General features: G+C 50.2%; 3 protein-coding genes across 4 annotated transcripts in view; 2 read left to right on the top strand and 1 right to left on the bottom strand.

Moving 5' to 3' along the window:
• The first annotated feature begins 311 nt into the window (after window positions 1-311).
• On the top strand, window positions 312-4,558 carry LOC118579996 (zyxin-like). Its single transcript, XM_036181838.1, has 8 exons — window positions 312-370; window positions 1,206-1,385; window positions 1,723-1,807; window positions 1,944-2,166; window positions 2,632-2,822; window positions 2,966-3,058; window positions 3,172-3,672; window positions 4,454-4,558. Exons 2-8 carry the CDS (start codon window positions 1,300-1,302, stop codon window positions 4,556-4,558), a joined length of 1,284 nt encoding a protein of 427 aa, XP_036037731.1. The 5' UTR covers window positions 312-370; window positions 1,206-1,299.
• Window positions 4,559-13,649: 9,091 nt separating this feature from the next.
• On the top strand, window positions 13,650-22,955 carry Fam131b (family with sequence similarity 131 member B). 2 transcript variants are annotated; one of them, XM_036182147.1, is made up of 7 exons: window positions 13,650-13,842; window positions 16,284-16,393; window positions 16,677-16,712; window positions 16,983-17,076; window positions 17,335-17,532; window positions 19,243-19,386; window positions 19,611-22,955. In XM_036182147.1, the coding sequence occupies exons 1-7, from the start codon at window positions 13,815-13,817 to the stop codon at window positions 20,081-20,083; spliced, it is 1,083 nt and encodes a 360-aa protein (XP_036038040.1). In that variant the 5' UTR covers window positions 13,650-13,814; the 3' UTR covers window positions 20,084-22,955. The 2 variants fall into 2 exon arrangements, with proteins under 2 accessions (XP_036038040.1, XP_036038041.1); XM_036182148.1 differs by lacking the exon at window positions 16,677-16,712.
• A 1,197-nt stretch (window positions 22,956-24,152) lies between these two features.
• Clcn1 (chloride voltage-gated channel 1) overlaps window positions 24,153-27,074 on the bottom strand; it is a 28,724-nt gene continuing 25,802 nt past the window's right edge. Inside the window, exons 21-23 of the mRNA XM_036182637.1 lie at window positions 25,188-25,292; window positions 25,025-25,111; window positions 24,153-24,524 (exon numbers count right to left, since the gene is read on the bottom strand). Coding sequence (XP_036038530.1) covers window positions 24,153-24,524; window positions 25,025-25,111; window positions 25,188-25,292 — 564 coding nt within the window. The remainder of the gene's footprint in view (window positions 24,525-25,024; window positions 25,112-25,187; window positions 25,293-27,074) is intronic.

Consider the following 27,074-nt stretch of genomic DNA (forward strand, 5'->3'; position numbering starts at 1 on the left):
TGAATGTATAGTCACAGATATGACTAAAGACTTAAAGTTGAAGGAAGGAAAGACCAATGAATGTACCAAGACGCATTAGACCTGCCAGGCAAACTAGAAGGAAGCTTGTGAGGGAAAGCTGCCTAGGTTCACTGGCTGGGAATTTCGTTCTTGGCCAGCCTAGGACTTGCATGGCATGTTATTTATTTCTTCACATAAAACCAGCAGGCAAATGAATTAAAAAACATCCCTTTTACAGATGGAGGCAATGAAACCCAATGAATGAGGAAACTTGTCCGTGGACTACAAAATTGGGCTCCCCCGGGTTCACTCTTTGCCAAGGGAGCTAATTAACTCTGACCCGAATTAGCCCCTGGGGCCATCTCTTCAGGTAATGCCCCTGTTTTTTTCATCCTAAATTCACGGTATTAGTTTGCATCCCCCCCCCCCCCCCAAACACGGTCCAGAGGTCCTGGACAGTAGGTGCAGCAGACGGGGAGCGCCATGAGAACTCACAAGGGTTGAGTGTTAGGAGTGTCTCAGACACCAGTCGGGGATTACAGGGTAAAACTAAAGGGAGCACCTGGGCGGGGGTGCGGGGTGGGTGGGTGAATATTGGACTAGAGGCCTGAACGCATGACTCTATAATTAGGACGTAGGGAATGTGCAAGAAGTTTCCGTGTGTAATTTTACAAAAAGAAAGAAGGGAAGGAAGGTAGGAAGGAAGGAGAGTAAGAAAGTAAGATAGGCAGACACTAGCTGTGTCAGATCTCTTTCACGTAGCCTGCGGCACAGTCTCAGGCTGAGGAATCCGGTTGGACCAGTGGGGGGCTCCACCGAGCTTTATTCCCCCCCCCCCCCCCCGCCCCGAGCCGCTGACACCCCACTGGGGAAGGTTTGCCGAAGGACCCTTAAGGACTAGTCCCCGGAGGCTACTTGAGTCTTCCTAGGTTGTTAGTCCCAGAGCGGCCTCACCCAGACTGAGCCCTCGCGCCTCCATTTCCTAAACTCAGAGCTCTGGACTCTTTCCCTGGGGCAGTAGATTGCAAGCAGGGTCTGTGGCTATGCGAATTCCTAGAAGCCCTAAGAGGCTGCCTAGTTTGGGAAGTTAGCATCCCCCAAGAGCGCTAAGGCTCCAGCTCACACACTAGTAGGTTACACAAGGCCCAGCTGGGAGCCGGGTGCCAGCAGGGCTAACGCCCCCCTCACCATCCCCGCCCACCCAGGAGCAGAGTCCCATCCCAGCCCTGCGATCCCCGACTGACCACAGGACACGTGGGACGCGGAGCTGGAGAAGCAGGGGGTGGCGGGGGTCAGTCAATGGCAGGCAGGCCCGGGGGAGCGGGACTGAGCTGTTTCGGGACCTCTGGGATACTGGCCGGCCCGCTCAGCCTGGAGTGGGGACGGTGAGTCAGATCTCCTGCACCCGCGGGTCGGGAGGGGGGTGTGTGTGGGGGGGAATAGGTGGCAGGTCAGGAAATGACATCAGAGGCCTGTGCTGGGGAAGGGTGGTCTATGCCCGGCGGGGGCGGTGGTGAGTGGGGAGGCCGCAGGCGGACTTTCGAAGAGCCTGGAGCCCGGGGCAGGACCCGGGCCCCTTCCTGGGGGAGTTTCCTGCCCAGTCCGCCCTCCCCGGCCTCTCCCCGCCCCCTCTCCGGGCCGCTCCTTGTATGGTCTGGGCGCCGCTCTCTCCCCGCCCCCTCCCTCCCTTCCCTTGCACGTCGTCCCTCCCCGCCTGGCTAGAGGCTGCTCCGGACCGGGACGCAGAGTCCGCGGACTCGGCGCCGGCGCGGTCATCCGAGACGCGGCGCTCAAGCTCCTGCCCGCGGTGAGGTGCGGGGAGCCGCTCCGCCGTCCCAGGAAGGGGGATCAGGGAGGCGCGGGTGGGGTCACCGAGGGGAGCTTGGACCAAGGGGTGTCAGCCCGGCACGGCGCTGCGTAACCTGACGACCCCACCCCCCTAGCAGCCCGGCCTGGCCATGGCGGCCCCCCGCCCGCCTCCCGCGATCTCCGTCTCCGTCTCGGCCCCGGCGTTTTACGCCCCGCAGAAGAAGTTCGCCCCGGTTGTGGCACCGAAGCCCAAAGTGAATCCTTTCCGGCCTGGGGACAGCGAACCTTCTGTGGCAGCGGGGGCCCAGCGAGCACAAATGGGCCGGGTGGGCGAGATCCCCCCGCCGCCCCCGGAAGGTATGTGGCTGTGCTTGGGGGGCCCCCGATCCCTCTCGAGAGCCAGGTGGGGGTCGGAGGTTTGGGGAATTTGGGGGTGTCTGGAAAGGCTGTTGCGAAGGGGGCTGGGCGCAGCCACCCTGTCCTGAGCAGATGTTCTTACCTCATCTTGGAGCTCCTGGCTGGGAGCCAGGACCCTTGGGACTGTTCCAAGTCTCCCGCCTGGGGGTGGGAGGCGGGAATGTGGGCCAGGAATCTTCCCCTTTGGATCTGTTCTCTGAAGTGTAACGGGAGCTGCATGGTTCCTCAGCCGATCCCAGGCCTTTCTCGACCTGCTTCTCTCAGGGCGTCCAGAGTCCCTGGTTATGGTCCGCACACACTCTGGGATGCAGAAAAGAGTTCTTGGATTAGGGGGTTAGAACTGTCGGCTGAGGAGAGGAGGGAAGAGGGCCAGTACTGATAGCCTTCTCTCTCCTTCCTACCTAGACTTTCCTTTGCCCCCTCCTCCCCTTATTGGCGAGGGCGACGACTCGGAGGGTGCCTTCCCACCTCCACCTCCCCCGATGATCGATGAACCCTTCCCCCCAGCTCCGCTGGAGGAGGAAATCTTCCCCTCTCCACCACCTCCCCTGGAGGAGGAGGGAGGGCCTGAGGCCCCCACCCAGCTCCCACCGCAGGTAGGGAGACCTTGGAGGGCAGCTTTATGTGAGGCGGGGTGGGGGACACCTCCGTTGAGTGGAGAGGAGTCTTTACTCTCCCCTGATGGGATTGGGATGTCAAGGGAAGACTGGGATGGGTGCTCTGACCCCTGACCCTCCAGCCCAGGGAGAAAGTGAGCAGTATTGACCTGGAGATCGACTCTCTGTCCTCACTGCTGGATGACATGACCAAGAATGATCCCTTCAAAGCCCGGGTAAGGGGCAGGATAGTAGGAAAGGTTGGGGCCCCGAAGGAGAGGAGGGATTGTAAGGAGGGGGTGACAGCCTTCTCTAAGTGCATTTCTCCCTCTTCTGTTTCCCTTTGCAGGTGTCATCTGGCTATGTACCCCCACCAGTTGCCACTCCGTTTATTCCCAAGCCTAGTACCAAGCCTGTCCCTGGGGGCACAGCACCCTTGCCTCCTTGGAAGACCCCTTCTAGCTCCCAGCCACCACCTCAGCCACAGGCCAAGCCTCAGGTCCAGCTCCATGTCCAGCCTCAGGCCAAGCCCCAGGTCCAGCCCCAGCCTGTGTCTTCCACTAATGCACAAGCCCGGGGTCCCCTTTCTCAGGCTCCAACCCCAGCACCCAAGTTTGCTCCAGTGGCTCCCAAGTTTACTCCCATGGCTCCCAAGTTCAGCCCTGGTGCCCCCAGTGGACCCGGGTCACAGCCCAATCAAAAACCGGTGCCTCTGGAAGCTCCCTCTTCTGTGGGCACAGGGTCCCCTCCGCCGCCAAGCTTCATCTATGCTCAGCAGAGAGAGAAACCCTTAGTTCAAGAGAAGCAGCCCCCAGTGCCTCCACCAGCTCACAACCAAAACCAAGCCCAGGTGAGGAAGCCACAGGCTGAGGCCAGGGGCTGGAGGGGGGTAAGGGTGTGGTAGAGGAGGAGAAGCCAGAGTGGGTGTGGCAGTGGGGGAAGTGTGGGGTTATCTGGTGGGGCAGAGAGAAAGTTCTCCTGGGGGAAACCTAGCACTAGCTGGGGTCTGGGTCGGCAGGCAGAGCAGCAGGGGCTTAGAATTAAAAGGATACAGTGTAACCTTGTATCTCTGTCCCAGAACGTTAAAGGTGAGAAGGAGATCACTAGCCCAACCTTACTTTTCCCCATTCTTGGGCCTTGACTTAATCCCACGGCTCCTGGTTTTGCTGAGCACTTTTAGGACCCGAGGGCACAGCTAAAGATAAAAGTGTAGTCAGCACCAGTACACACCTGCTGGGCCAGCCTCAGCTGAGAGCCAGGGACTGTGTGCTCTGTGCTCTGGAGGCTGGGGCAGGGGGGCAGGAGAAATCTCTCAAACAGGTTCAGCCTTCTGAAGGCATGGGTCTGGGGTAGAATTTCTAGCTCGTTTCTCACAAACTGTTAGACCTTAGTCAAGTTGGGTGAACTTTGAGCCACCCCCCCTTTTTTTCTCTGTCTTTGAAATAACCACCCACCCCAAACCAGTGATGGTGAAGAGCAAGTGGGCTTATCTTCCTTAGTCTTGCACATAAATGCTCAGAATAGAAATTGCACAGTTGTCTGTTAGTTCAGGAGCAGGGGTCGTCTGAGTTGAAGGGAGCTGGTGGTCATCTGGCCGGTCACTGTAAATGCCTGTGTGTACTGGGACACAGTGTGGGAAGAAGCGTTGCCGAGTTCCCACAGCTCAGAATCTGAGTTACAGGGATTTGATAGTAGGAGCCAACATGGGCACTGGCAAGTTTGGAATAGCTTCTTGAGGTTGGTCTGCCTTCAAGTATTTGAGGGTTTGAGAACCCAGGAAAGATCAGGAATAGCACTCAGGTAGGAGGAAGAGCCTGTGCAAAATTCAAGGGTAGGAGCACACGGGGGCTGCTTGGAGGACAGGCAGCGCAAGGTTCCTATGGGAAGAACTTTGAGCTGTACTTGAGATTGGTGGGGTAGAGGGCCGAAGTACTAGTTAAAGAAATCGCCAACAGGGAGCTTGTGCGAACTACAGAATCACTGGTGGTTGGGTTTCTCTGTGTTGCTTTGTGCCTTTCTTGGAACTTGCTTTGGAGACCAGGCTGACCTCGAACTCATAGAGATCCGCCTGCCTCTGTCTCTGTCTCCCTCCGCCACCACCACCTGGCTCAGATTTTCAGTTCTAAGATGTATTTGTACTCCATGGAAGATGGGGCATGAAACTGTCCGGACGGTAACCGAGGCTGGAAGAAGTAGCTGCTCTCTGTACTACAGACCAGCTTCTCCTCTGCCGCTCTTGGGTTCCTAACAATTAACTGCTTCCTGGACTTTAGAAAATCCCATCTTCTCCTGTTCTCTGAAACTTCTAAACTCCTTGCCTCTGACTTCTGATTGCCTATATTCTCTAGGGCCTACTTCCTAGCATCCTATCTGGTCTGCTACAGCTTGTAACCTAGGCACAATGATAGCATCTCTGTGACCTTTGGGATCTGTCGGGAAGCAGCAAGAAAGCACTAGACCTTTGGAGAGAGAAACTGAGCTCCATTCATGCCAGAGTGCTTGAGCTGGCCTTAGTCATGGGTGTGTAGCTAGTGTCTTGGTCTGCTTTCTGTTCTACTACAATCTGTTCTACCCACCTGATGCTGGGTACTGTACAAGGAAAATATTATTTTTCTCATGACTTTGGAGGTAAGTAAGAACATATTTTGAGTAGTCCCCTCATGCTCAGCACAGCTGGTACATGGCATCACACGGCAAAAATTCATGTGTGAGCTATGAAGGGGGTAGGGGGGTGGTCTAAAATGGGTGCTTGGCTTTATAACCCCCCACACTTACAACACTGAGTCCAGTCCTGAGAGTCCTAGCTCTCCTGCTAGAAGGCACCAATCCCTTCTGAGGACAGTTCCCTCAATGAGCTAATTTCCTCCAACTATGCTCCACCCTTTAAAGGATCCACCATCCTCTCTCAGTACTGTTAGAGTAGGAAAGAAACTTCTACCACATGAGTGTTCAGAGGAGGAACTATATCCAAGCTGGAACAGAAAGAACCTTCAAATCAAAAGTAATTCTCTGCTGAGCTTTCACACAGATCTGCTCAAACACACAAATAGTTAAATCCATCTCCTTGATGATCTGAAGCACACGTCCTGTGAGCGTCTCCTGGAACCTGGCACCAGCCTCTGCTGAACAGGTTCACGGGATCCTACAGAGAATTTGGTGAGGCTGGCTTGCCCATGGTATCTATTACTTTCTTAGCTGAGACAAAATACCTGAAGAAACAACTAAAGGAAGGCTCACAATTTGAGGGTTTGCAGTCCATCATGGCAGGAAGGCATGACTACGGAAGTATAAGGCTGCTGGTCACTCATCCGGAAGCAAAGCATAATGGATGCTGGTGTTCAGCTTGCTTTCTCTTTCTCATTCAGTCTAGTACCTCAGGCCATGGGATGGTTCCACTCATGTTCAGTGTGTATCTTCTGTCTCCTGTTAAATATCTCTGAAAATACCCTCAGAGGCACACCCAGAAGTATGTTTTCTATTCATTTCTAAATCTAAGTCAAGTTGACAGTGAAGGTTAACCATCACACCCAGGAAGGAGGCTTGTTCCCATAGGAGATGTGTGGCTGGGAACAGCACCAAAGAGAGCACTCACTACCGTGAACCATGCCAATAAGTTTCCTTATCTGACTATACATGGGAAGGAACCTAGCTTCGAGCTGCAAACTTTGCAAAGGCTTCACATTGCAGAAAATTAGCAATCTGTGTTGGCCTGAAGGGCGCATTCTTCCTCACTGTCTAGCAGAGAAGAGATTGGTTAGCTCAGGCCTTTCTGTCTCTACTGCCAACCGAAGGCAGAAAGGTGGCTCATGTCATTTTATGGAGCTACCTCTCTGGTGCTATCCTTTGTCTCAGCAAACTTGTCTTGCCCAGTGTAGGACCCACCGCCCACACAGACAGAGGCTGGGAACCTCGTCTATTGATTGTTCTGAGAAGAAAGCTCCACACACCACCATGAGGGAAGAGGATTCCCATAACCCCAAGGCCAGACTGAACTACACAGTAAATTTCAGGCCATCCTGGGTTGTAGTGAGAGACCATGTATCACCCCTCCTCCCAAAAAAGCTCAAAATCTGTTAAATAAATGTCTTCATTGCTGGTTGTCAGACTTGGTGGTTTCCTATCAGACAAGGCTGTCCCACACCATCACTCCCATTCCCAGTACCTAAAGCACACAGGGATCCTGTGAACAGCTAGCTATGAGTTGCCCTATAACTAACTCAGAAAGGGAATTTTCTGAACCTCTTCCTTGATGCTCCAAGATACAAACTCTTTTCATAGATGTTAAGTGAGATGTGAGTCACAAGTCCCATAGGACAGCACCTGAGACTTCTTGCTACAAACCTCCATGAGGAAAAGTGATTGCTTTTCCATTTCAGAAATTAGGAATGTAGGTAGATGCGTCCCTTCTTAGCTCATGAGCACACCTTAATTAAAGAAAGTCAGGAGCAAAAGAATGGTTTTTGTTGTTGTTGTTTGTTTTTTGGTTTTGTCAAGACAGGATTTCTCTGTGTAGTTTTGGTGCCTTTCCTGGATCTTGCTCTGCGGACCAGGCTGGTCTTGAATTCATAGAGATCCGCCTGCCTCTGCCTCCCAAGTGCTGGGATTAAAGGCGTGCTCCACCACCGCCCGGTGTGATAGAATGTTTATCAACTAAAATTCTCTTAACTGAGTAACACTTTTTATTTAATTGAAAAATAAAAAGTCTCATACAATATATTTTATAGTAGTTTCCTTTCCTCTAATCCCCCCCCCAGATCCTCCCCACTCCCTACCCACCCAACTTTGTATTCTTTTTATTTAAATAATGTTCCTTTTATTTTGGGGATCATAATATAATTACACCATTTCCTTATTCCCTTTCCTCCCTCCAACCCTCTCATATACCCATCCTTGCTCTCTTTCAAATGCATGACTTCTTTTTTCATTAATTGTTGTTACATGCACATATATGTAAGTATATACATGTATGCTCTTAAATATAACCTGCTCAGTCTGCATAATGTTATGAGAAAAAAATGTTTATTTATTCATTTCTACTAACTATTTAAAAGCAAATGAAGAAACACATATCCAAAGCTCTTTCCTACAATACTAGGATGGAGGAAGGGTGTAGATAGGATTTCATATAACCCAGAGAACTTCCATATGAGGAGGAGTGTGTAACCTCTGGCTTCTTTTCTTCTAGATGCATAATCTTGGAGACAAGAAAGTCAATTGAAGGGCTTGGAAAGACAGTTCAAGGAGTAAAGTACCTGCTGTGCCAATGTGAGGACCTGAGTTCAGAGTCCCAGCTCCCACAGAAAACCTGGGTGTGGTGGTGTGCATCTGTAACCCTAGCATTGTGGGGGAAGACTGTGAGGGGGATCGAGGCAGATCTCCAGAACTCTCTGGCAAATCTACCCAATCAGTGAGCATCTACTTCGTTGAGAGACCTTGCCTCAAAAGATAGGATCGAGGAGCAGGAGAGATGGCTCAGTGGTGAAGAGCACCAGCTGCTCCTTCAGAAGACCTTGGTTCAATTCCAAGTATCCACATGGTGTCTCCTAACTGACTGTAACTCCAGTTCCAGCGGATCTGACGCCCTCTTTTTGCCCCTGCAGGCACCAGGCAATCAAAGTACACATAGCGAAAACACTCATAGCCATAAGACAAAATGAACATTAAAGAAAGATAAAGTAGAGAGCAACAATGGAAGACACCCACATCTACTCCTGTCCTCTGTATATGGACACACGCTAATACACACACACACACACACACACACACACACACACACACACACACATATACATACATACACATACATACAAGGGTCTCAAATGCAAGACTGACATGTCTTCCTTCCTATTAGGGCTTTAATAAGCATAGGCAGAAAAGTCTTCTCCAGCTGCAACATGATATTTGCATATTATCTTTTCCCCTCAGCCACTCCCATGCCCCGACTCCCAATATATAAGCTTGTCTTCTGCTTTCCAGAAAGAGATGCCATCAGATGGGAATCCCTCATCTTCCTAATGCTAAAGCCATGTGACCTGCTAGCATTGGCTCATATCCCCTCTGCTGGAGTGGAGGAGCAGTGCAGATTTCCTGTGTGTGAGCCCCCACCCACCTCTTTACCTGCCCAGGGAACTAATCTTGTCTGTTCTTGAACTTTGAACTCAGCTGGGACTTCTCTTAGTCCTTTATCTTAATCTGATGTCTCCCATTAAAACAAAGACACCGATCATGAAGCTTCAGGGCTTTGGCACTCTCTGTTTGCTGGGGAATACCACAGGGTTGGGCAGTGGGGCACAAGAGGTTTGTGTGTGGACTGTGTGTGAAGAGAACTGTTTATCCTCTGAGCTGAAGTGCCCTCTTAGAGTCCTCCCGATGAAAGGAAGCACATACCACCAATCTCCAGAAAATCCCAGTGTATTACTTTGTCATTCCATTTGTGACGTTTAGTCAGATTAAACCCCTAAAGAATAAGAGAATCCTCCAAGTTCAGGAGGCTTGAAATATTTTTCAATGCCCTGGATCCCTAATATAGTAACATAGATGCTTTTTATATTTATTTGTTTATTTTTAGATAGGGTTTCATATAGCCCAGATAACCTTGAACTTGCTCTATAGGCAAGGCTGACCTTGAATTCCTGATCCTCTTGTCTTCACTTTACAGTAAAATACTATTAGAGGTCTTTACCATCATATCCAGCATCAAATATTGTGAAAGAGTGGTCATGAAGACGTACAGAGATGGAGATGAGGCATTCCATGAAATGCTGCCTTCCGTGGCTGCTGGAATCATGGACACACAACAGTTATGGATACCTAGAAAAGACTGGCTCTTCAGCATTCCATGACAGATAGAGAAGGTGCCTATAAGGCCCTTCCTGTGGAGCTGTTGATTGTTAATGGTTGCCAGATTGGGGGAGAAAGGTGTCATTTTCTTCAATGGTATAGCCACTGGGGTTCTAGGGAGAAGATGGGGTTCATAGGAAAAGGGATAATAAAGAGTAGTGGGAGCTAAATTTAATCATAATACATTGTGTGTATATTACTCTCAAAAATAAATAATTATCATTGGCTTAACTAAAATAAAACAGAACTCAGGGCTTCATGCATGACAGGCAAGTGCTCTATCACTGAGTTATATCCCTGAGACCCCACTACTTCCCAGTAAAATAATTAATAACAGGTGTAAAAGCAGATGCAATTTTAAATATATATTTTTTAATAATTTCAAAGGACTGGTGAATATAAAGAATACTGGAGAAAAAATTTCCAGTGACTGTTTTGTAATATAAGCAGTTGTGATTTCGACTGGTGATGAAGACACACCACCTGTAACACTATTGGGGATTGTTGCCTACATGTGTAGCTCAAGCAAATGAAGAATTTCTGTTAGCTGCTATTGAATAGAAGTGTACTTTCTTCCCATACAAAGTTAGGGATTTTTTTTCATTCTGTCCATGGATCCTGGGACAAGAATCTGCATAATATACAGTATTGTCCCTGAACTTGATTGTGTCCTTCTGTCCAAGAGCTGGTCCAAGGAGACACAGGCATGCACTAGTAACAAGAGAAGGGAAGACATGGTTTCACCTTGGGATTGTGTCCCAAAGGGAACCAGGTAGGAAGTGTCACACAGGGGCATTCTGCCAAAGCCTTGTATTTGAAGATTTTGGAAATGAACCAATTAATATAAGGGTTTTGTGGAGGGTCAAACGGCTAATCTTTGGTTAGGTTGGAGCCGTGTAAAACATGAGCATTGTTCAGGAAATTCCTTGGACAGAAAGACTGATATCAGGAAGGCAGGAAGGATATGTACGTATTTTAAACAAAAACTATAAACTATGATGGTGCATTATAGCCTCATTTTAATAGTATTAAAATCTGTTATGAATGATTTTCCATGCCAACTAATGTAGTTATGAAAGATTATTATGGGTCACATATTATTTTGTTACAAATATGTACCACAATTTATCTAATTAGTTCCAGGCATAATGTAAGTTGTGCTGTAAGAGTTGCAGGTTAAATTTTTGTCCATATTGTATGTTTTTTCCTTAGAATATTTGTTTAAAAAGAATAAACGTATAATAGTTTACAACAAGAACAATGCATATGTTAAGGATTTAAGGAGTGTGTGCGTGTGTGTGTGTGTGTGTGTGTGTGTGTGTGTGTGTGTGCATGCGCTAGTTAGGTTTGTTTGTTTGTTTGTTTGTCAACTTGGCATAAGCTAGAGTCATCTTGGAAGAGGCAACCTCAATTGAGAAGATGCCTCCCTTAGATTGCCCTGTAGGTAAGTCTCAGGTACCCAGGCCACTATGGGTTGGGACCCCTCTGGGCAGGTATGTGGCCTTGGGTTATCTAAGAAAGCTGACTGAGCAAGTCAAGTTGTGGGAGCAAGCCAGTGAGCAGCATTCCTCCATGGCCTCTGCTTCAGTTCCTACCTTGATGTTCTTGCTTTGAGCTCCTGCTCTGACTTCCCTGAATGATGGACTACAGGCTGTAAGATGAAATAAACTCTTTCCTTCTCAAGTTGCTTTCAGTCATTGTGTTTATCACATGATGGGGGAATGTCTTTCTGTAGGCTGTGAATATGTGTTGCTCTGATAGGTTGATAAATAAAGCCGTTTGGCCTATGACAAGGCAGCTTAGAGGCAGGCAGGAAATTCAAAGAGAGAGACAAGAGGAAGGCAGCAGAGACACCAGTGAGCTGCCCAAAGAGCAACATGTAATGGGGCACAGGTAAAGCCATGGAACATGTGGTGATACATAGATTAACAGTTATGGGCTAATTTAAAAAAATAAGAGCTAGCTAGCAAAAGGCATGAGCCATGGCCATGCAGTTATAATTAATATAAGCCTCTGTGTGTTTACTTGGGGGACACAAGTGGGAGAGATTTGGTAAGTGGCAGGCCAGGACACAGGAAATCTTCCTACTACAATCACAGCCATAGAAAGCTATCTAGGACAGGGTTTGTTCCTGGGAATTGAACCTGGGGCCTTGCATTTTCTAGGCAAGTGCTCACCCAGCCCTTCTGGACTCTCAATCTTTCTACTAGGTCTTCAGAACAACTTGTGTTAAGGTATAATGTGTAAAAGAAGATTTTAAATATTTTATATATATTATCAGTACTGTCAAATTGTCTTCCAGGAAGGTTGTTTCAGTTATGAGAACTGGAATATTTAAGCCCTGGCTCAAAAGATTCAGAGAATGCCCCTAAGTGGTAAGAAGTCACTGTCTTTGCAGAGATCAGAAGGAAGCTGTCCAGAACTAAGTCCCCGATGTTCTTCTGTTCCAAGTCCACCTTCCAGATCTGCAGTTAATGTCAGTGCCTGATAGAATTTACAAGTGGCCCTTCAAATCCATGACTTGGACTTAATCCCTGAATTCATATGTTAATGATATTTAGAGACAGGGTCTTAGAGCAATAACAAGGATTAGATGAGGTCACAGGAGTTGGCACTAGTGGCTTTATGAGAGAACGAGGCCCATGCTAACACAGTCATCCTGTCTCACCATAGGATGTCCTCTGAATGTTACAATGCATCAAGGCCCTTACCACACTTGCAGCAGTTGCTAAACTGGGCTCTTGGGCTTCCCAGCCTCCAAACAAACTTCTACTCTTTATAAACTTCCTGGTCCTAGGCATTTTGTTATGGCACCAGAAAATGAAAAGAAAAAAAAAAAAGTATCCTCTCCCACATATTCATCTGGGTTTCATAGGATGTAACTCCTCAATCATAATCTAAATGTCCCAAACTTACGTCTATAAGACTTGCCCTTTCTCTCTGCTTCAAACCCACAAAGGCACCTGCCCCATTGTCCTCTCCATCTCTAGACCCTGGAAGGTTACAAACCTACGGATTTGTATCCTGAATTAGTGTTTGCTTCTCTTCAGTGGTACCACCCAACCCCGCGTGCTCACAGTTTGCGGTTACTGGTTTCGCTAAAGGGTCTCCTTGTCCTTTCTAGTGTCTTCTAGAGTCTTCTGGCCAGTTGTGACAACAGTGCCCCTTTGACTCGCCTTTCCCATAAGGCCCGTGGTGCCGTGCTGACCCCTCTCGGCAGGGGGCAGTATTCTCCCTTTGCTGCTTCCGGACATCCACGTAAGGCTCAGAAAAGTTAAATCTGATTTAAAACCGTGTCTTGTTGCTGGTTTCGCGTCCTGATATTTTCACTTCTCTATAGCTGCAATAGAATTATTCCCATTCTCCTCCCATCCCCACCCTGGCCGAGAGCTAGATCACCTGCTCCAGCCCCACACCCATCCCAGAACAGCTAGAGGACAGGGAAGCATCTCACAACATCCACTGGCAAAGACTTTACGATCTGTTTGGGTGGGCAAAGCAACGCACGTGAAACGCAAGGCAACCAGAACAGCATCCAATCCCGATTCGTGCGTCCCAGATGCAGCCGCAGGAAGAAAACAAGTGTTTGCGGAATTTGGTACCCAAGGCTATTCAGCAGGGTGTCTTCTCATTTCCGCCCCACTTTCTCTCACGGCCTTCTCACCCCGCAGCCCTCAAAGTCCATCAAGCAGATCCTAGGGGTGGGCCCTGGGTTCCCGACCTGGCTCCTGAGACCCAAGCGGGTCATTATCCACTCTCCATCAGCATCTCCTGGGAGCACCAGCGGGCATGGGCGAGGAGCGCAGGGGCGGGGGCTGCGAAGGGCAGGCGGAGGGACGCGGCGAGGGGCGCTGGGAGCACGGCTGCCGGTCGGGGGCAGGGCGGGGAGACGCCGAGCGCAGCCAATCCCCAAGCAGCCCCCTCCCCGGCCGCCGAGAGCGAAGCGGGGCGGGGGAGCCAGGCGGTGGCGGCGGCCGCGGCGGCGGCGACGGAGGCTGCCGTGGGGAGGGATGGAGAGGGGAGGGGGGAGCGGAGCCGAGCGGAGACAGCCGCGGCGCTGCAGAGCGGCTGGGGCGGCGGCGCGGCTCCCGGTGCTCCCCCCGGCGCGCGCCCCGAGTCGGTGAGGGCCGGGCCCCGGCGGCCCCCGGAGTCATGGGCTGCATCGGCTCGCGGACTGTGGGTGGGTACGGCGGCCAGGCGCGGGTCAGGGGGCAAGCTTGCCCCGGGGCTCTCCTCCGGCCCCCTCCCCCATCCCCATCCTCGCCCCTGGGGACCTCCCTCAGGGCTCGCCTGGCCCTGCCTCGCGCCTTCACTTTCCCTCCATCCGCTGTGGCCCCTGCATCCCACTGCCCTCGCGCCTCCAGGGCTTCCATCCCTCTCGGCTGGTTGTCTTCTCTCCATCGCCCTCCCGCAGGCGCGGTCCTTCCCCGATCACCTCTCCACCAGCTTCCTTCGTTGCTCCGTCGCTGTTCCCCACTCCCGGTGGCTCCATCCCTCCATCCCCAGGCCATCCGCGTCTACTCCGCCGTGGCCAGAGCCTCCCGGAGCCCCTCTTTCTGGAGCAGCCCCTCTTCCCAGAACCTCCTCCCCAGCCTGAGCCCTGACTTTCTTCCTCACGCCCCCTCCCATCCTCACCCTCCACCCTCCCCTCCGTATGGCTTGTGTGTTTTGCCCCCAACCATTTCCCTCTTGGTAGCCTTTTTCCGTCGCTCCTGCCTCCCCCGATTTGCTTTGTTCACGTGCATTTTCCCTCTGGGGCGGGGGCGGGAAGAGCGTGTGCCACCGGGAGGGAACGGGTTCCACGCCCGGAGGGAATGGGCTTGGGCCGGGGTGCTTGGGAAGAGCTGTGGACTCGGGGAGGAGGTGGAGGTTTACCGCCCCGAGAGGGGTCGGGAGCCCGCTTCCCAGAAGGGTGGGGTCCGTCTAGGAACCCTAGGAACCGCCTGCACCTGTCAGCGGGGGCAGGCGGGGCAGGGCCGGCTCTTTATTTACCTTTGACAGGGGGAGGGAAGAAAGGCGCTTCCTTAAGGTCCTCTTCCTCCAGCCTCTGCCTGCCTTACAACCGCCTCCTTACCCCCACCCCACGCATCCACTCCACTTTAGGGCTGAACACATTAATACAGTCCTCTCCCAAACCCCCCAATTTTCCCCTTCCTAACTCCCAATTTCTCCCGCCTACACACCCTAGTGACCTCAGGCTGAGAGAATAATTCGTATTATTATTACAAACAAACTCACACTCCAGAAGCCTGATTTCTGAGATCCAGTTTATTTCCATGGAGACCCTCCTCTGCTTTCACCTCTTTCCCAGTTCTCCTTCCCTCCATCTCTCTGCCCCCCCTCCAGACTCTGACTCAGCTCCCCCTCTTTCTCAAAGGCCACCTCCCCTCCCTCCCCTTGCTCCCACTCTCCTCTTAGAGCTTTCTCTGCCTGCCCCATCACTGTTAGGTCCAGCTGTCTTTCCTCTCTGACCTAGCCACAAGTCTTAGAGTCTCAAGCATCTCATCATCTCACAAGATCCCAAGAGAGAGCAGGACAGCTTGGGGTGTATGGAAGAGCCCCCACCCCTCAGTTCCTGGGACCTCCATCCTCTTTGGTTTTCACCTGTTATATTGCTGCGTGCTGGATGCCTCTTCATGCCCAAGACCCAGCCAGTACAGTGCTTCAGAGAAAGGACCTATAATCCTAAACCCCAAAGGCAAAAGTTCATGTATGCAATGGCCTTAGGGCAGATGGCTCAGGCTGTCCCTTGATTCTTGAATCTCTCTGTAAATACTCAAGAAATTCTTCCCCAGGGCTTCCAGAGGATACTCTGAACTCAGGTCAGGAGTCTCCTTGGTTCCTTACTTTTTCACGAGTTCTCAAAGTGTCCTGTCCACCTCCCCCATCGTCTTTTCTCATCTTACCTTTAATTTCTGTTCTTTTAGCTCTGAAATTACCAAGGCCTCTTGTTACCTATTCCCATCTCTGTCTCTCTTCTTGAATCCATTTCCTGTCCCCTGAGAAACATGGGCTCAAAGTCTCCATCTCATCCTGGAGTTCTCTGGCTGCAGGGGAAACAGTCTCAAGTTCTCACCTACCACTTGTCCTCTACCTCACCATATCTTTTCCTATCAACCAAGATCTCTGACTAGTAGGAAGGCCCGAGGGGGAAGCCACATTCCTTTCATCCTTCAAATATCAAAGCCAGCTGCAGAGCTTCCCCTAGAAAGCTGTGTCCTTGTTTGTAGGGCAGTTAATTGGTGAGAAGTCTGGATCCAATAAAGACAACCTCAAAGATTCCTCGGCATAGAATGGAAAATGTTTTTCCTGATACAACCCAATCTCTGACCCCTCCCTCTCTGTGTAAACAGCATCAGACAGGGCCAGGAAGCATTTTTTCTAAGTGCATTTTTCCCCCATTGAGCTGAAAATGAGTGTTTTGCTTCACTTATTATTTCTCTCACCAGAAATTTTGGGATGGTAAAGACATAGAAGGAAATGGGTAGTCAGAAGGCATGATACTTGGGGGCAGGGGTGGAAGGGCTGGACCTTAGGGTGTGGCCTCTGCCTTTTATGGGAAGAGAGCAAGCAGAGATCCATGGGAATGGGGGTGAGCAACTAACCTTCTGACTGCTTCAGGGAACGAGGTGATTGCAGTGGATTGGAAAGGCCTCAAGGATGTTGATCAGATCAACATGGACAGCACCAGCTCACTGCATGGCAGCAGCCTCCACCGGCCTTCTACAGAGGTAAGGCTGGGTGCTTCAGAGACCCACCAACTGCAACACCCCTACCCTCATCATCCCATAAAGTCCCAAGGGGGAATTCTCATCATAAATTCTACAGCAACACCCCAAACACCCCTGTAGACTGAACAGACCACATCTTCCTGCTTCCCCCAAACACACACCAAATGCTCCACACTGAAATCTTTCTCAACCTCAGGAAGGGCTACCTCTCTGTGCATATCTGGAAGTCAGGACTGCACTTCTAGAGGTGCCCAGATACCATCCCCTCTCCTCTCTCCTACAGCAAACACGAACAGATTTCTCCTGGGACGGCATCAATGTGAGTGTAGCCACCTCTAGCTCTCCTCAATCTACCCTGACCCTTCTTTTCTTATGTTCATTGGGACCCTCTAGAGACAGGCTGCACGAGCCCCCCCCCCCATTCTGCTGACCTCCCAGTTCTCAGGGGTGTGCCAGGTTTATACTTCCTTGGTTTTCTTTGTTACTTGCTTCCTTGGGTATCAACCTTCCTGGGAGCCAAAAACTCTGTTCTACATGTAAGGCATGCCTTCTTATTCCTCTGCCCACTTTCTTACCTTCCCTGTCCTAGCTCTCCATGGAGGACACCACTTCCATCCTTCCGAAGCTTAAGCGAAACTCGAATGCCTATGGCATTGGAGCCCTGGCCAAGTCATCATTCTCAGGTGAGACTCCAAACCTGGAGATGGGAATATTGACAGGATCTTCCTTGTGCCCCTGCTCCTCAAGATGCTTCAGAGTTCATGCCCACAACTCTGAAACATCTGCCTTCCTGTCAAGCCTCTCTTGTCCTGAGGCTGCCCCTCAAGATACCAGGGGATCAGTGGATGGAATCCCATGGAACCTGGGTGGGAATGATGGGAGGATCTGCTATGAGTATTGTGTGATATCCTGATGGATGTGGGTATTGTCTCATTCCATAGGGATCTCTAGAAGCATGAAGGACCATGTGACAAAGCCTACAGCCATGGGACAAGGCCGGGTGGCCCACATGATTGAGTGGCAGGGCTGGGGGAAGGCCCCGACAATTCAGCCACAGCACAGTCATGAGGCTGTGCGCAGGGATACAGATGCTTACTCCGACCTCAGTGATGGCGAGAAGGAGGCGCGTTTCCTAGCAGGTACTTGTATCCTAAACCCTCAAATGATACAGGGTTGTTGTTGTTGTTGTTTTTGCGGGGGCGGAGGGTGGTGGTCAGAGGCTGATCCTCCAATCTGCTCCCTTATGGCAAAATGGTCTCCCTGCATGTTGACCACAGGCTTATATTTTCTAACAGCCTTGATTTCAAGTGGTTTGTTTGTTTGTTTGTTTGTTTGTTTGTTTTTGGACTGGTTAATTCTGATAAGTGCCCAACACATATTTTTATTATAGCCTTAGAAAATGGTATTCAGATGAGATTTGTGAGGCCATGTGTCCCAGATGTTTTCTTTCCTCTAGTATGGTACTGTCTTTCCCCTGGCCTCTCTTAGTATAGGGGAAAACACAGGGACCTTGGACATCAAATGACTCTGCTTTTATTTGTTTCTAAAAATGAAAGAGGCCTCAGGAATTTCTTCTAGCCATGCTCGTCAACATTTGATTTCATGAATTGACGTACTGGACTCATGACTGTGACAACTAGTGAATGATTAAGGGGAATGGCCCTGTAGATGGTGGTTTAATTCTGACGACAGAGGCATTAGGTCTGATGACATGGGATGTACATACAAAGGTGAACTAATCCTGCTGGCAGGCATCAGGAAGATACCCAAGAAGGGGGTAGGTCTGAAGAGAAGAATTTTTGTGCTGTTGGTATGAGTGGTGGGTGGTAGAGGAAGTCTGAGTGGGGCTGGGTGATAGAGTGGAGGGCAGAGGGGGAGGACAAGGTAATAGCAATGGGAGCTTCGGCTTATTCACGGCTCTGACTAGACCAGGGACCCGACGTGCTCGCGACCTCACTATTCTGCCCTCCCTTCTTCTAGTCTCTTGATATAGCCCCTTATATGACTGGGGACCCATGTTCACCTGATGCTCCCTTGGGACTTCTTCATTGATCTTGAAACCTACTATCTACATTCCTCTGTCCTAGACCATCTGAAACTAGGTTCAGTTTATTTCTTTAAAAAGTATTTATTACTTTATTTATGTTTGTGTGTTCTTGCCTGCATATGTTTATGTGCTCCACATGTATGCAAGAGACCTTGGAGTCCAAGAGTGTTGGAGACCATGAAGCTTGAGTTACAGGCTGCTGTGAGTTGCCTGGCTCGGGCCCAGAACCAAACTCAGGTCCTCTACCAGAGCAGTAAGCTCTCTTATCTCTAAGCCATCTCTCTAGCTCCAGGTTCAAATTCTAAAACCTCCAAAGACAAACTTCTGGAACATCTAACTTACTCTCCCAGGCTATCTCACCGGAAGAGCCCATCTTTTTCCCCTAGGAGTTCTAAGTGTGACTGTCTAGAAAATTCCCCATGGTCTAGTTTTGTTTCAGAGTAACAGAGTAGTCATTGGCTACATGTGGGTATTGAGAATTTGAAACGTGACCTGTCTCAGTGGAGATGTGCTGTAAGTAAAGTACCAACTGAATTTCAAAGACTTCCTATGAAGAATGTAAAGTACCTCATTATTAAGGTTTATGCTGACTGTATATTGAAAGAGAATCATATATATAGACTTAATAAGATTTGTTATAAAAACTAATTTCACTTGTTTCTGTTTTGTTTTCTTAAATGAAATGATACATGGTTTATAGTTTATTTCCACTGAACCATGCTGCACCAGGTTTCTCCACACCCCTTTCATGGGTCTCAGGGTCACATGAAGACTCTTAAGATAATTGCATTTCTTCTCATAGGAGTCATGGAACAGTTTGCTATTTCTGAGGCTACACTTATGGCCTGGTCTTCCATGGATGGTGAGGACATGAGTGTGAATTCTACCCAGGAGCCACTGGACTGCAACTACAGTGATAACTACCAGGAGCTGATTGAAAGTCAAGGTGAGAGGTGGTTCTAGAATCCAACCCCTGATGCCTAAGAGGCTTCCCAGCAATTTGGGCTCCCTCTACCCTCTTCTGTTCTTTTAGGACTTTCCTGTTTGCCTCAGCTTCTCCAGGGCCCCCATTCCTGCGTCATAACCACGTGATCAGAGTTCTGCGTGCTCTTCTCCCTCGCTGCCTGCCATGTTCTGTGACTTCTCCAACCTTGCTCATTCTCTTTCCAGATGCACTGGCTCAAGCCCCCATGGATGGATGGCCTCACTCCTATGTGTCACAGGGCATGTACTGTCTGGGGTCATCAGATGCCTGGGAAGCAAGTGATCAGTCCCTCATTGCATCTCCAGCTACAGGATCCTATCTTGGCCCTGCATTTGATGACTCACAGCCTAGCCTGCATGACATGGGACCTTCCCAACCAGCTTCAGGATATTCTGCTCAGGAGCCTCCGCCTTTCTTGGGGGTGGACACTGACTGGGCACCAGAGGTTGGTGGGGTGGACCTGGCCAGGGGATCTGTAGAGGAAGAGAAGAGACCACTGGCCCCCGAGGAGGAAGAGGATGCAGGATGCCGGGACCTAGAGTCGCTTTCTCCACGAGAAGACCCGGAGATGTCTACTGCTCTTAGCCGGAAGGTGTCTGATGTCACATCCTCAGGTGTGCAGTCCTTTGATGAGGAGGAGGGGGATGCCAACAACTAGCTTTTTCCCCACCCCACTCTGACCTGAGGGGCATGGCTGCAACCCATACCCTCCCAAGCTCCAGCAGCACAGATGAAACCTGGCCAGAAGACAGCGGGGAACTGGGAGCTTCCAGCCTTCACCAGCCTGCTAGCAGCCCTGGAAAGTGAAGGACCAGCAGGGGATTTTATCTAGGCTTGTACTCCAGAAACCATCATTCCAGGAACTGAGACCCAGGCAATTAGGTGGCTATGAACCTGGCATGGTGGTGGGAGATGAGCCATAGCTATGGTTCTTGGGTCCATGCCCAGGTGCACCGTGTTGAACACTGAATCTCAGTTCTTACACCCCTGATTTCGTCTTCCAGGAGCCTTGGCTGTGCTGTCTGAATGCCTCCTTTCTCCATTTCACCCCTGCTTTTCTAATTCTGTTTTCTCTGGCTATGGCATCAGTGCATCCCCACTGTGGGAAGCAGGCCTCAGGGGCTCTTGGACATGGCTTGGCAGTGACAGGAAAGTGGCCTGAACGGCCCTTCTGTGTTTAGCATAGACAGTGTGCCCAATTCAGGCAATCTTTGGCTTCTGGGATCAGGAGCCAAGGACAAGATGGATGCAGCAGCTGGGATTGACAGAGGTCACAGTATGATTCTTTATCCCAAAGCCCACTCAGAAGCAAGAGGGTCACCAATGAAACAAAGAATAAACATAGCCACTTGACTGTCCGGTGGCTGGAAGGAGGACCTTTAGGATATGGAAGAAGGCCCAGCAGGGTTGGTTACTCCAATTCTGGCTTCCCTTTATACCTTCTTCCACTTGGAGCCCAGATCCAAGGAGCGTGAGCGGGCACCAGTCTCAGATTGTTGACCTAGGATGCAGTGTCCCCGTCAGTGAGGGTACCGTGAAGGCTGGGCCTCCCTCTACCTTCCCCTAATTCTCTGGAGCTGTTTACACTTTTCTCTTTGCCTTTTCTACATTTTTATAACTTCTTGGGGACTCAGGGTTGAGCAGAATGGAGTGGGGAGTCTGGTGCTGTCACTGCCTTGGCTGGGCTGGGCTGATGGCTGAGGGCCAGGGTGGACACTGGCTGCTTCTGCGTTTCTGTCAGCTGTTACCAGTGCTCCTCCACCCATTGTTCCTTACAGGACTGGTTGTGGTAAGACATAAGCTTGCCCTCCCACACCTCCTTTGCCATTTGGAATGGACCATGAGGACAGGGAACAGTAGCAAGTCAGTGAAGTATTGCTATGAGGGTGCTGGAGCAGCCATAGCCTCCATCTGGCCCTTGGCATAAACAGAGTTTTGATAGGAGATGCCCAAGCTTGTCACTCTGTTTTTCTTCTTCCTCCTGTCTGTCCATGGCTCCAGTTCCAAGGCTTTGTGTCCTACTATAACTGTCAGGGGTCCTAAACTACTCCCTCACCCACAGGAACGATGAGGCTCAGAGTTGGAGTGATTCTGTTCATCCGTGACTCTGTCCTGCACCACACTCATACACTGAAGTGTAAACAGAGTAGGTGTCCCACATCCTCCAGGGGAAGTGGAAGCATGGGATCCTGGGGTCTGTTCATGTAGGAAACATGGGAGTAGACCTGGAGAGCCAAGATAGGTGAACAGTCACTTAGCTCATCTAACGCTGCCTGAATGGGAGAGGATACCTCGTGTGTGCTAGTGTGTTGTGGTTTAGCCTATTGGGACCTCATTTCTAGGACTAGGAAGGGCTAGCCTGCCAACCCTGGCAACTGCCCCTAACCCCTGGTCTCCTGTCCTAGCTCCCTGGGAATTTGCATGTTTAAGCTAAACTACTCCCAGGGTCTCTCTGCCTTGTCTACCCTGCTCTATCAACATGGTTTTTTTTTTTTTTTCATCTCAGTGCCCCCACAGTCTTCCCCAAGGTGACGGTGGACATGGAGTCCAATGAGCAGGTTTATTCACTTTGATCCCCTTTTGCTCAGGTCCCTGGAGAGTTAGGAAGACTAAACCAAAACAGCTTTCCTTCCTCCTTCCATTCCTCAAGGAAGCCAAATGGTCCCCTGTGAAAGACTGCAAAGGACCTGAAGGAACTTAGTAGGGCTTGTACCTGAGCAGGGCCTTGGTTTCCCCAGGCTGCTGGCAGACTGCCACAAAGGCAGGTGAGCCCCACCCCACTCTGAAGAGAGAAGACTCAAGGAGCTGGCCCAGGACCATTTTGAACTATTTTGGAGGGAGGGACCACCTCTCTGGTGCTGGGGGCAGGGTGCATGGGGTTTTGCTTCTAGCCTACTTTAAGGGGACGGGTGGGGCATGTGCAGGAAGAGGCTGTTAGGGGTGGGTGGGAAGGGTTGCTTTTCCTTTGGGGTTAAAGGCTGTGTAGCACGTCTTACAGCAGCTGGGGAGCAGGGCTGTTTTTTATATTCTTGTGAATGGAACTGCTCTTGCGGAATGATTTTTTAGGGGGGGGGGTACACTTTTATTTTCAATTGACTTTATTAAATGAAAATCCAAACCTTCCATTCCTTCCCTTCCATTGCCCTCCCCCAGTTCATACACCTCCCTTCTTTTCCTTGTGTTAAGGAGGGAATATTGAAGGATGAGTTCTTAACCCTTTATATCCTGCACTCTGTCTTCCGGGTCTGAGACATACCCATTTTTATGGTCAGTCTTGGCATGTTTTCTTAATGTGAAACTCACCCCAAGCCCAGGAAGGATTCTATGACATATATTACAGAGAGAATTCTATATAAATATATATATATATAAGTATTATAGATTATATCACATGGGCATGGGCTTGGATGCCCTTTGCTAATTCTCCTACCTAGGCCTCAGTGTCTTTCTTGGCCTGGGAAGGTGGAGGGAACCCATGTTGGAGAAGGCCAGAGGCTGTGTTCAATGATACTAAACAGAATGTGGCGGCATCCTCTGACTATGAGTGTCTTATTTGGGGGGACAGAAGAGACCTGGGCAAGGGGGAGGGGCAGAAGGAGAATGTCTGAGGGCTCAACTGCCGAACAAAAAGCACACAGAGAGGGAAGGAAAAGGGCCCATGAATGGAGCTGGGTGTCTGGATACTCAGAACACGGGGCCTCTCTTTCTAGGTGAAGCAGGCTAATGCTGTGCAGGACAACTGTCAACCTCCTGGCTGGTTTGGGAGGGAAAAGATGGGAGTCCTCTAAGGATGGGGCAAACTGAAGCTTGCCACCCCCAGAGTACCCCCAAGTCGATGCCAGAAGATCCCAAGGAGCTATTATAAAGGACTGGAATCTGCATGACCCACTGCTGGATGAGAGCCTTCCTGGTGCTCGGGGAGGAGCTCCAGGAAAAGTGGCTCCCAGGCAGGGATGACTCTCGGCAGCTAAGCCAGTCATTGAGGGATTATGCATGTTTGAGGGGTGACAAGGAACTAGGCAGAGAATCTGTGATATAGGAAGGCTTTTTCGCGGCAGGGTCAGACACATGCACTGGGCCATGACACCTGCCTCTCTACATAGAGCCTCTGCCAACCTCTTTTCCAGGGAACTGCACTTGGTTTCCTGGAACCAAGGGTTGGCTTTTTCAGCCCTGAAAATTGGCCTGGCTGGGGACAGGCAGTGGCAGCAAGTGACTAGGTCTGGAAACAGATTGTGGGCAGATATGAAGACAGTAGGGCTGGCAGGTTGAGGTGCACATTGTAAGGTGGTCAGTCTGCAGGGCAATATGGTGGTCCCACATCCCTTCCAACGTGGCACTTACAGAGTCAATCAGGCTGAGCCTCCGTGTACCGATTCCAGGTGGAAATCTAGACGGGCAGGCCAGGATGGTAGCTGAACAACACTGGGAAATGTGGGAGGTTAAAGACTGATGGGGACTGAACCTGCACAGCAGGAAAACACGGGGATCTTCCAAGCTCGGGGCCTTGAACCCTGCCTGGAAATGGGGGAAGGGGTCTGGTGGACCCAAATTCTTCCCTGCTCAAGGTCAAGTTCTCCTTAAGACCATCACCATCACCTTCACAGTAGGGGTAGGAACAACATGAAGTGGGAGTCCCCTCAACTTCAAGGCAGCCCTGTGACACACAAGCCCACTTCCTGGCATGGGCCCCATGGTTTTTATGAAGAAAGCTTAGAGGGGGTTATTCACAGGATCAGCTCATCTTCATCTTCCTCATCAGTGGACCGAAGGCTGGGGCCATGCAAAATGTCAGCCAGGTCCTCCTCAGGTCCTGGGCTTCCCACCATCTCTAGCTCCTCCAGCTCACCGTCTACTCTGGCTGGGGCCACACAGTGAGGGGCCTCAGGAGATGGTGGTGGTACAGGAGTCTCTGGCATGGGAGGAACCATGACTTCTGCTCCAGGAGCCCCATTTCCACCCTCAGGCAGACTCCAGCCCTCTGCAGGAGGGGATGGCCCCCCAGGACTCTTCCGAGTTGAAGTTGTATTCCGGAAGCTGGCAAGAGGAGGGCGGAGCTGCACGCCAGATTTGGTGTGGCCCTCAATAGCTTTCTGTAGCTGGGGAGGAAGAGGAGAGGTAAAGAGATAGATGATGGGAAGGAGAAAGAAGATGGGGGACAATGGGAAAGACCGCAAGAAGAGACAAAACAGGGGGAATCAGAAATGGAAAGCGTGGTAAGGAGAGAAGCAGAGACAGACAGCGAACGATCAGAGGGAAAGACAGAGCTATTCCTGCATATCACCTGCTCTCCAGCCTCCCTGAGAAAGCACCTCCCAGGAGACACTTTCCTCCTAGTGATTGCTTCACACCTCCTGCATATTCCCACACCTCTTCCCAATGCTCACCTACACCCCAAACCAAGCCCCTGGGAGAAACCACAATGGGTCCTTTCTGGGCTGGAGAACTATGTCACCTAGAGGACTGTGACCACAACATGCCTTACAGTCTCTTCCTTCTGGAGGGACATCTGCTCTACACATTCCCCACCCATGTCCCCTTGTCCCCGGTCCATTCCCTCCTCTCTCTCTCTGGTCAAGTGGGGCCTAGTCATCCTTACCTCTTCCAGTGCCAGGACGCCTCTGAGCTTCCCCATGCTGGTCACATAGGCAAGATGGAGGCCGAGAAGTGAGAAGAGTGTGTGAGTCTGATGGGGAGAGCACAGGTCAGCAGGTCCCCAGTTGTGCCCTCCCTAAAGCCCTGGGCAGTCAGCAAGCACTTGCCTTGTGCAGCGTGGTCTGCTCCACCAGCTGGAAAGGGGACTGGTCGATACAGCAGCAATCGAAGCACACAGGCTGCCGCAGCTGCTCCTGCTCCCAGGCCTCAATCTATTGACAGAGTATCGCAGAGACCCCTTCAACTCCAGGAGCTCAGCTTCGGCCCACAGGAACCATCACGGACATTCTTGACCAGTAGGTACACCTTTTCTTCTCAGAGGCTCCCAGCGTCCTTCTCCTCCATTATCTGGCCTCAGAGGCCACCCTTCACCCTCAGGTACCCAGCATATGGGTCCTTCTTGTAGTCTTCTGTGCCTTCCTGGTCTCCAAACACTTATTTCCAACCTTCATTGTGCGCTATATTGACCCTCCTATTCAGATGTCTATGTTTTCCTATCTCGTAATTCCTATCATACCTTGACACTTTGTGAGCCCTTGCTTTTCAGAAATGGCATTGTTTATACTCAGCCTTCTGATGTCACTTGCCTTTCCTTTGCTGAGTAGATGTACACGCATTGGTAGGGCTAAGTGCTGTCAACAGTTGGAGACGGAGGAAGCCACCCCTTATGAGTAGAGCATGGTGAATATTTGCTGAATCTGAGTAGACTCCCTGCACCACTTGGTATTTAGTTGACTTGGACTGTCTATGTTTTGCCTGGTTTTGGTTTTTAGTCTATTAACCAAATCACTAAGGCTCCAAGCTAGCTATTATCTTGACTTACACACCTACAACCTAAGATGCCAGATAAGCCACTCTCTCCAGGACTCATAAATTAATCTAAGATGTTCTTTGGTCCTACCGAATGATGTCACACGTCAACTCTCTTATTTGTCCAAATCTGCACTCTAACCTTCAGAGATTACCAGCAAAGGCTAGCTTGCTCCTTGTCCTAGGACTGAGTTGTGAGTCCACATGGAGGCTTCCTCCATGTGTCATATCCTGTTGACACTTTTGGACACCGCTATGGGTCCTCTAAACTCCCATGGTCCTGACTAAAGGTTTACATGGAGCCTGACTGGCTCTTAGTATATGAGGATGCTTGTCTGAAATGTTGCAAAGAGGATGGGGTTAGAGGACTTAGGTAGGATCCATTCTCTTGTTCCTTCTGAGATCACACCAGGCCTTCTCAGCTACTCCCACCCCTCTTTTCCCCAGTAACAATAGCAGCAACATTTTCAGAGAATATTTGTCAAACACTTCATCTGTACTGGGCAAAATTCTAATTGCTGTGCATGTCTTACTCACTGAATGCTCCTAACAACTCCACCTTCGTCTGCATTCTGCAGATAAAGGAGTGGGGACACACAGTACCAGGGGCTCCATAGGCAGTGACTGGAGGACTCTGGCATTTGTGTGCTGGCCACATACCAGATACATCCCCAGTTTTTGTCCACAGGGAGGAGGATGTTGCTGCTGGATCTTATGAAAAGTTCAGCACCAATTAGAAACCACAGCTCTCACAGTGTGAGGCTTAAGTCACAGCAGGGACAGCAGGTGAATTCTTTTCACTTTGAATTCTTTCTCTAACTTCTATATTGACTCAATATGATTTTTGTCAAAATCAATATCCTGATATCCTCAAGGATGTCATCTCTCAAAATGTATGGAATTTGTACTTTTTTGGACTTTATTCCTCAGAAATGTCTCTTCAATATCTGTTTTTGGAAAGGTATACACTAGAATATATAATCAGTGTTCTTTTTGTGCCTAGATGCACATTATTTCTTTCTAACAGGCATTAAAGGGACATATTCATCGACTGTCTGGTTTCCAATATTCTTGGTACAATAAGAAATGGTGGTGAACTCCTTTAATCCTAGCACTTGGGAGATAGAGGCAGACGGATATTTGTGAGTTTGAGGCCATTACAGTGAGTTCCAGGCCAGCCAGGA

The sequence above is a fragment of the Onychomys torridus genome, chromosome 3 (assembly GCF_903995425.1).
Source record: "Onychomys torridus chromosome 3, mOncTor1.1, whole genome shotgun sequence".
Lineage (NCBI taxonomy): Eukaryota > Metazoa > Chordata > Mammalia > Rodentia > Cricetidae > Onychomys > Onychomys torridus.

Excerpts from the sequence above, each read along its gene's own strand:
- LOC118579996 (XM_036181838.1), top strand. The coding sequence starts at position 1,300 with ATGGCAGGCAGGCCCGGGGGAGCGGGACTGAGCTGTTTCGGGACCTCT. Across the intron at positions 1,386-1,722 it reads CTCAGCCTGGAGTGGGGACG|AGGCTGCTCCGGACCGGGAC; the intron begins GTGAGTCAGATC and ends CCGCCTGGCTAG. Across the intron at positions 2,823-2,965 it reads CCACCCAGCTCCCACCGCAG|CCCAGGGAGAAAGTGAGCAG; the intron begins GTAGGGAGACCT and ends CTGACCCTCCAG.
- Fam131b (XM_036182147.1), top strand. The coding sequence starts at position 13,815 with ATGGGCTGCATCGGCTCGCGGACTGTGG. Across the intron at positions 16,713-16,982 it reads TCTCCTGGGACGGCATCAAT|CTCTCCATGGAGGACACCAC; the intron begins GTGAGTGTAGCC and ends TCCCTGTCCTAG. Across the intron at positions 19,387-19,610 it reads GGAGCTGATTGAAAGTCAAG|ATGCACTGGCTCAAGCCCCC; the intron begins GTGAGAGGTGGT and ends TTCTCTTTCCAG.